This window comes from Lichenostomus cassidix, chromosome W (assembly GCF_008360975.1).
Source record: "Lichenostomus cassidix isolate B80296 chromosome W, HeHo_3.0, whole genome shotgun sequence".
Lineage (NCBI taxonomy): Eukaryota > Metazoa > Chordata > Aves > Passeriformes > Meliphagidae > Lichenostomus > Lichenostomus cassidix.
In genome coordinates this window covers 2,350,264-2,359,379 of record NC_139510.1, presented here as the reverse complement: position 1 = coordinate 2,359,379, position 9,116 = coordinate 2,350,264, and the positions used below count along the sequence as shown (strand labels likewise).

At 43.3% G+C, this 9,116-nt stretch overlaps 1 protein-coding gene across 1 annotated transcript; it reads left to right on the top strand.

Annotated features, from left to right (window-relative positions):
* Positions 1 to 1,148: 1,148 nt before the first annotated feature.
* Positions 1,149 to 7,415, top strand: LOC146425310 (uncharacterized). Its single transcript, XM_085041427.1, has 3 exons — positions 1,149 to 1,908; positions 6,165 to 6,189; positions 7,310 to 7,415. Exons 1-3 carry the CDS (start codon positions 1,149 to 1,151, stop codon positions 7,413 to 7,415), a joined length of 891 nt encoding a protein of 296 aa, XP_084897553.1.
* The last annotated feature ends 1,701 nt before the right edge of the window (positions 7,416 to 9,116 follow it).

Genomic DNA, 9,116 nt, shown 5'->3' with positions numbered 1-9,116 from the left:
TAAGATTACAAGAGCTGTATCTGAGGCGCTCGGAATTGCCTGGGAATACCACACCCCTTGGCACCCTCAAAGTTCGGGCAAAGTAGAGAGAATAAATGGAGAAATAAAAAAGCAACTAACTAAATTAAGGCTAGAAACAAAAATGAGTTGGATTAAATGTCTACCATTAGCATTATTAAACATTAGAACTCAACCTCGTACAGATATAGGGATTTCTTCATATGAAATGTTATATGGAATGCCATTTAATTTAGAAATGCCTGAAGACCACCCAGCCATATCAGATTTCCATCTACAATCCTATATAACCAGCCTAGAAAACCGAAGGGAGAAACTCCGTAAGAAGGGACTGGTGGTTCAACGACCACCCCTGTGGCTACCAATTCACTCATTCCACCCTGGAGATGAAGTTTTAATAAAATCTTGGAAAGAAACATCTTTAACCCCTCAATGGGAGGGACCGTATGTTGTTCTAATTTCTACAGAATCATCGGTTCGGACAGCGGAGAAAGGCTGGACCCACGCTAGCCGAGTAAAGAAGTTCAACAGAGACCCCACCTGGAGAGTGGTGGAACAACCACAGGACTTAAAAATTAGGCTTAAGAAATCCTAGCCTGCCTATGCATGAAATCCTGTAACTGTACACTTGAGAAACCACGATTTATTGCTTGAAGAATATGTTAATAATTATATTGTTAAGTGCAACATCCATAATTGTAATTGCTACCCTTTTGCTTGCTTTATATGTAAGGTGTGCCAGGAACGATAGTGGGCCCATTGCAAAGGGGGGGGACCTCCTAAGGGAATTTGCCAAATGTGTTAGTGATGGGACATGTATGCATTTGGGATACACCAAGAACTGTATTATTACCACTCAAATGAACCCGCACCAATGGTGGCAAACATCACCGGCGGGGAGTGCAGAAAAGCCCTGGTCTATTTGCCTTGTGGTGACCTCATGGTCAAACATGTCAACCGGGACAGCTACAAGAAAAGATCCTTTGTCCCTGAGACCCCTGAAGAAAAAAATCCTTGCTGCCAAGAAGAATTCAATCCCCGTGACTCGCTGCAACCGAGCCGACGGGCGAGGCAGAGGGATATATACAGCCAGTGGGGTGAACATACCTGGGATTATGAAAAGATCTGATATGAGCTGCCCCAAATCGAGAAAGAACCCGAAACAGGCACCACTGTATAAGGCTAAAAAGGGGACCAAGGCAGGGTCTAAACAAACTAAAAGAATTCAAAAAGCACTGGGACCCCCATCTTCCTACCACACCTATATCTTGCTTTTAAGCCTAATATTTACATGTACTACTGCTGATGTGCACCCCCACCAACCTTTTCGCTGGACGTTAAGACAATGGGACAGCCAAACCATAATCCAAACCCGACTCGGACCAGGGCAAATCAGTTTTAATGCATCCCTTTGTGTTTTAGCTCCTATAGAACCTTGTATGCTTGAAGGTAAAGGTTGGTATTTTTGCCCTAGTGCAAACCCCGGAAAGGGATATTGCAACCACCCAAATTCTTATTACTGTGCTTATTGGGGATGCGAAACCATAGCTTACCCCTGGCTCCCAGGCAGAGACAAGCATATTGAAGTTGGGTGGGGACCTTACGGTCGTAATCCACCTGACTATAGTAGCCAGATTGGAAGGAGGGGAGCAGGGCCCAAAGTAACCTGTAAATGGTTATACATAAATATAACACAACCCCAAGATCCTACGTGGCTACTAGGCAAGACCTGGGGTATAAGGTACTGGGAATCAGGAACCAACAGAGGTGGTCTTATCTATATAAAAAAGGAACCTCTCCCCAATGACCCCGAACCAGTGAGACCAAACCGGGTCATAATAGACGTGATAAATACTGAAGCAGATGGATTAGGCATAGACCGTGAGGAAAGTACCGCCATATCCAAAACCGAAATACCCCCAACCCCCTCGGGAGAAATAACTGATGAATTATGGAGACTTATGGTAGCCAGCTATAAGGTCCTAAACAAAACACACCCAGAATTAACAGACCACTGCTGGCTATGCTATAACACCAGACCACCCTTCTATGAAGCTATGGGGACAATTGAAAAAGCTAGAAGGGTAAATGGGAGCAACCCTGCTCAATGTCTGTGGAAATCTGGCAAAAGAACAAAATCTGGTATCACATTGGCGCAGGTATCAGGAGAAGGAAGGTGCATAGGAAAAATCCCATCTTCTAAAATGCACCTATGTAAAGTAACAATGCAAGCCCAAAAACCAAAAGAGCCTGCAGATTGGCTAATACCAGCTAAAAATGCTAAATGGGTATGTGCAAGTGTAGGGGTAACTCCCTGTATTCCCTTAAAGGAGTTTAATCCATCAGACTATTGCATACAAGTAGTAATAGTGCCAAGAATCACCTACTACCCAGGTGATTACATATATGACCACCATTCGGTCCCAGGGCACCACCTTGTAAAAAGAGAACCTATTACAGCTATAACTATCGCAACCCTATTAGCATTAGGCACAGCAGGAGCAGGCACAGGTATAGCCTCCCTTGTAAAACAAGACACAGAATTTGCCAATTTGCGAGAAACCGTAGATGAAGATATAGCCAAAATTGAAAGTTCTACTAGTGCCTTAGAAACATCATTGAGGTCCCTATCTGAAATGGTGCTCCAAAATAGGCGAGGATTAGAGCTCCTACTAGCCCAAGAAGGAGGACTGTGCATTGCCCTAAAAGAAGAATGTTGTGTTTATGCAGACCATACAGGAGTTGTTAGAGATGCAATGTCTGAGCTCCGGAAAGAACTGGATAAGCGAAAAAGAGAAAGAGACAGTCGACAGAGCTGGTATGAAAACTGGTTCAATGCCTCCCCATGGCTAACGACTCTACTCTCCACACTAGCAGGGCCCCTAGTAGTAATTGTACTAACTCTGACTTTTGGACCATGCATTTTTAACAGACTGATAGCTATAGTTAAAGGAAGACTGGAAGCAGCGCATTTAATGTTAGTCAGAGCAAAATATGAAAGCATACCTGAACAACAAGAGAGTGAGATGGAAGAAGAGTTCATCTTAAGCCGTGAAGCATTAAGGCGATTCTGCGAAAAAAATGGAGATACAGAGAGAGGGGAATTGTGATAAGAATTCGCAAGAATCGCAAGAGAGAGGAAAAGGGGCCTCAACACATCCTGTTAAGGCATCCTGTTTGCCCACAGAACCGAATAGAAAGGGGAGGGAGACCCCCACCCTGCACATCCTGTATCCTGTATTTGTTGAGGAGTGGGCTGATATAGAATCATTGCTTGGGGGGGGGACGACACTGTGAACATACAAGGACTTGTTTCCCACGACCACCGAAGAGCAAGAATAAGACCATCTAGCAAACAACATGATGAAGGGGCTGTACCAACTCCGGAAGATATACGTGGTCAGAAAATAGAGACTGCATAAAAGAGGAGAGTTCGGACTATTTCAGCGCAGTTATCTGCCCAGCGCTGCCTCGCTGATACCCGCTTGCTCTAAATAAATCAAATTATACTTAATTGGACATTGTCTCTGATTGATTATTGAGACCTAATTTATAACATGTGCACCAGGCATTCTCTGTATGTCCTGGTGGTCTTTGGAGACCCCCTAAGACCCCTCCAGAGTGAAGGTCCTTCATGGGATGGTTTCAAATGCATGTTTATACATCTTAGCTGATAAGCCATCAGGCCAGAGCTGTTACCTACATTCAATCCTCTCTGAGCTGTCAGCTACAATTTGAATTTGAATTAGAGCTCAGCCTTCAGCCCTGGACAGGTGGCCATGCTGGTGGAAGGGGGCAAAAGCTCAAAGAAACAAGGATGGTTGAAGTGCAAATAGATTTGGGGTTTCTATTTAACCACTTCTTTCTCACTCTGATGTTAACTAGATTTTTCATTCTTCAATTTTCTTATCAGTTCTTCCCAGGCCAGATATCTTTGCCCCTGCTGGAGGTGGCGTCTGGGGTAGATGTTTTGTAGATAGCCACTGCTGTCCTGCTGATGTTCTGTTGATAGCCCTTTATCTTTTGGGTCACTCCCAGTCTGGTGATATGCCGAGTCCACCAGAATTCACTTGGCAGAACAATGCCCTGGAAAGAAACCTAAAATTCCTCTTCCCGGGGTGAAGACAAACAGAACCCTTTGACTAAAGTTATACAAAAATATTTAAATGGGTTATTTTTAACCGGTTACTGTTATAAGTGCTGTTTTTCAGTAGCAGATTTGAGGTCCTGGAAAGAGCTCGCAAAATCATATAGAAAATATCCTGAAAAAGTGTTAAAACATAACTTTTTAATGTCTAATTTTCGTTTCTTTCAATTGAGTATTGTTTTGGATGCTTTTTGGGTGTGTTTGCTTGGCTGAGCTGTTTCAGGCAGCCAGAGGAGTTGCCTTAGAGGAGATGTCAAAACCAAGCTCTGCCTGCTTGCAGAGGAAGGCAACAGAACTGGTTATGTTGCAAAATAAAACTAGCTAGCATAAAATATAAGAATTTCCAAAGGGGGTTGAAGGAGGCAAGAATTCATCCTTCTCCCCACTCTAACATGTGTTATCACTGTGCAAGTTTGGTTTAATATCATTAACAACTTTAAATGTTCAAGTGTGTCTGAGGCGCGGAATGACTCCACAACTCAGATAGTTATGAAGTAGGTATGCATTTATTCCAGCTGGAGTGCATGGGGGGTAGCCCCTCCAAAAGCATGCACACCGTCAGCAACACTTCACTTGGTTTATATTAGGTTACAGGTTACATATGCATAAAGTTAGACAAAGCCCCTATACATATTCATTACCTATCCCCACTTCATATTATAATGAGTTCAAAGTTCATTTAAATATGCTCGTGCAAGCGCAGTGTCACAGATTAATTGTGGGAAAGGGTCCCGAATGATTAATGAGGGCGAAATCAGTAGTCTTCCTCACTATGAACTCTTCACCCTGTTCCCTTGCGCATGCTCCCTTGGTTCTTGGTCCAAGTCCAAGCCTGAGAACCCACCTGTACCAGTTCGGGGTCCAAGGGCGGGATGTTCAGTCACACTCAGTAGTTGTTCTCAATTATTTGGCTCTCTTCTCTCTATCCTCCCCGATACTAGGTAGGCACAAAATCATTAAGCAAATAATACATTGTCTTCAGCAAGCAAATCTTAGTAAATCATTATCCAATCTCTGGCCTTCTAAACCAGTTCAAAAATTATTATCCAGCTTCTAGTTCTCTTAAATTAATAATTTCTAGCTCACCCTAAATCATGTCCTCTTCAGATAAACAGCTGTGTCCAGACGTGAGACAAGGAGCCATTCAAGCCACAGAAGCAAAAAGAACTGCTGACTACCCTCACAACTGTGTGATCTATGGCCAGACTCCTCTCTTATGTGAATAAAATCAACTCCTGACAAAGAGTAACACGAAAGAACCATATTGGACAATATAATATACAGTAAATCAGTTAAAAGCTGAAACGCCAAAATGAAATGCATTAAATGGTTTTGCTTTTTATGCTTCCAGAACAGTGTTACCCACAGGGTTATTCATGGGTCAGTCAGCTATCCTAGCAGAACCTTGTAATAATTGTAATAGCAGGTATGCCTTCAGATGCAAGAGGGTAAGTAATCCAGAAAGAAAAGAGTGGTACCCTTTTTTCTTAACCCATGCACATAAAACAACGGCCACATTAATAATTAATTTATAGACTTAAATCTAAATTTGCAACATTAAGATATAACCATGTGTAAATCAGACAAAAATAATTTTCTTTAGAATGAAAAGGTTTCAAAAGGGATGGCTGGCTAGTCTAACGAGGTGCTAACCGTTGTTGTTACATGTATATTTGTTTGTCTAACGTTTGGGAATGCTAAGCCCCACAAAAGAAAGATACTGCCTTTGAGAAATCGCTAGAAATCATGGACCGATCTGCCAGAGCTCTGCATCTTAAAAACACTTTTAAATTTAAAATGGCAGTTACCATTCATATGAATTCCAGTACGCTTTCCTTTTTCCTTTCTGCTGTTTGCTGAAATTCCCACCAAAAGGGGAGGGGGGAGAAGATAGTCTAATTAGATTACAAGCAGAGAAAACTAACAGCACAAGAGTCTTAGTTACCATTTATATGAATTCCAGTAAGCTTTCCTCTTTCCTTTCTGCTCTGTTTGCTAGAAATTCCACCAAAGTGGGGGGAAAGGTACCCTAATTAAATCACAAATAGGAAAAACTATCAGTGGTCCTGATCACTGTTCTGAGCCATAAAGTTGGCGACCAAAAACTGAAAAGATTAAGGTCTCTGAGACACTTCAAGATGCCTGTGTGTCTGGTGTGTGTGTGGGGAGGGGGCAGGTCAGGCCTTGCCCTGGTGAGACAGTGAACTGCTCCTCACCCCACCCCCAGAGCATCCCAGCCCTGCAGTGGGGCCAGTCATAGACACAGCAGAGGCAGTGCTCCATTCTCCCCATGTCTGACTCCAGAAAAACCCAGAAAGCAAATCCCACTGGGGGAGGGAAGGCCCAAGAAGGTCAAAGGGAATTAACATTCTTCTTAAGAGTTCTATATAGCTGCTTTTCTACATATTCTCTTTCTTCTTCTTTTTTTTCTTCAAAGTATTTCTATATATTCTCTGTCATTCTCTTCGTCAAAATGTTTAACTAGTATTAGTTGAGTCAATAAATTATGTGGAAGTGACCTTAAAATTCAAGTCACTTCCAAAGGGGGGAACTGTTAGAAAATATTCCCATTTAAAATTTTTGGATAACTTTAGTCAAAGGGTTCTGTTTGTCTTCACCCCGGGAAGAGGAATTTTAGGTTTCTTTCCAGGGCATTGTTCTGCCAAGTGAAGTCTGGTGGACTCAGCATATCACCAGACTGGGAGTGACCCAAAAGATAAAGGGCTATCAACAGAACATCAGCAGGACATCAGTGGCTATCTAAAAACGCCTACCCCAGACGCCACCTCCAGCAGGGGCGAAGATATCTGGCCCGGGAGGAACTGATAAGAAAATTGAAGAATGAAAAATCTATTTAACATCAGAGGTGTCCTGGGGTGATGGTAGTCCTGTGTATTCCCATATCGTTGTTTGAATGCTCAGAAAATGTGGTCCTGCAGCTTTAAATGCATTCAGCCAATGGGAGGAGAGTGGGTTGTTTAAAACCCTTCCCCAAGCCTCTCTGTTGGGGGGAATTGAGGCGGAGGAAAAGACACTCCTGGGACTGGCTGGCAGCTGCTGTCGATGCTACGAGATTTTCCCTGGGGGTGCCTCTTCATCATCTTCCTTTTTGGACCCTTTTCTCTGATTCGCTTTCTTGCCAAGAAAACCCAAGGAACCCCAGAGGACGGCAGACGAGAATCCTCCAGGGAGCTACTGGAGCAACTCCTCCCAGCCCCCGGGGGCCCCGGAGAGGGGAAACTACGCCTGAGATAAGGACACTAAAGCTTACCACCTGTTAACTCAGGTTTAATAACTCCTTTTCTCCTGTCTTCCCCTGTGCCTTGCAGGGCACTCTGTGTGTTTTGGTAAATAAATAGGTTGGGTTTTTTTCACTCTCATTTAAGGAATTCTGTTGTGAGTGGGGGGGGAGGGGGTACCAAAGCCCTTGGCTTTTGGGGGAGGTGTTTGTTCAGGAGCACTCTCCGCCTAGAGATATTTGTCTCTAATCTGGGACAGAGGCGAAGAGATTCGGATCAAATGGGAAACTCAATACTGGGGGTTTGCTCAACTTTGGACCAATGAACACTGACCCAATACTTTTCTATGTATTTTTACTATATAAAATATCTGAGGAATCGAGTAAAAGCTATGTATCATGGAATGATTCTCTCTGCACACCTGGGCTATGTGTAGATGAGATGATCTCTGTGGTACATCCTGGCCCGAACAACATCCTGGACAGATAATAAAGTAATGCCTTGACTCCCTAACACTAAAGATGTTGTTGGAGAGTTTTTGTTTTTCCCGCAGTTTTGGTGACACTGCCAGTGACCCAATCACTGCCAGAGAAACTGTATTTTTCACCACAGGAGTTGGAGATAATTAAAATGAGTGGGGCAGAGAAAAAAGGGGATAATTGGCTTACAAGGGATGTAATGGATACCAAATATTTGGCCTGACAAATATTAAAACAACTCCATGAAGGGAGACATTGAAGCCCTCAAGGACTGGCAGAAGCCTTCCTCAAGATGTGTGTTGCTCTGGGTCTTTTTGGTTTGGCAAAACAAGCTGTTGAAAGGTACTTGATTTGTGCTAAAGGCAATAGCTGACTTACAAAGCAACTTGCCAGGGGAAGGGAGGCCTTGGGCTGTATGTCCCTTTCAAAGATGCCAGGTGGATTTTACTCAAATGCCTCGAGTGGGAAAGCTTAAATATCTTCTGGTAATAGTATGCCAGCTAACAAGGTGGCCAGAAGCATTACCAACTGCTTCAGCAACTACAGGATCAGTTCTTAAGGTAGTTTTGGAACAAATCATTCCAAGATACAGGACTGTCGAAGCAATAAACTCAGATAGGGGAACTCATTTTACATGAAAGATCCTTCAGTGGGTTATGTCTGCTTTAGGAATACAATGGAACCTCCATACGCCCTGGCACCCCCAGAGTTCAGGTCGGCTAGAAAAAAAATTAATAGAGAAATAAAGAATCACCTTTTGAAGCTGCTAAAAGAAACCAAGATGCCATGGGTACAGCTTTTGCCATTGGCTTTGGCATGAATGAGGGCCAGACCCAGAAGAGATATTCAGTTACCTTCCTTTGAATTAATGTTTGGAATTCCTTACCCTGGTAATTCTCAAGCTAGGGGGGGAGGGTGGTGGGGGTAGAGATAATTGACATGTATTTAAAACCATATATGGCCAGGACAATGTGTCTTGTGAAATCCCTTCAAGAGGAAGATCATCTAGCATAGACCCTGCCTTTGTATTTTGCTGTTCATAACATCCAACCAGGAGATTGGGTCCTAATTAAGGAGTAGAAAGGAGCACCACTGGTGGTGAAGTGGCATGGGCCATTCCAAGTGTTACTGACTACAGAAACAGCCGTCAAGACAGCTGAACACAGATGGATCCATCACGCTTGGGTCAAGGTCTCTGAAGGCCCCGAGATTTGGACATCTCATCTGGAGAAG

What these genes read in the sequence shown, in the direction of transcription:
- LOC146425310 (XM_085041427.1), top strand. Translation starts at nt 1,149, where the DNA reads ATGAGCTGCCCCAAATCGAGAAAGAACCCGAAACAGGCACCACTGTAT. An exon ending in AGGCATAGACCGTGAGGAAA is followed by an intron (nt 1,909 to 6,164) that starts GTACCGCCATAT and finishes TCTGTTTGCTAG; the next exon opens with AAATTCCACCAAAGTGGGGG. An exon ending in CCACCAAAGTGGGGGGAAAG is followed by an intron (nt 6,190 to 7,309) that starts GTACCCTAATTA and finishes TTTCTTGCCAAG; the next exon opens with AAAACCCAAGGAACCCCAGA.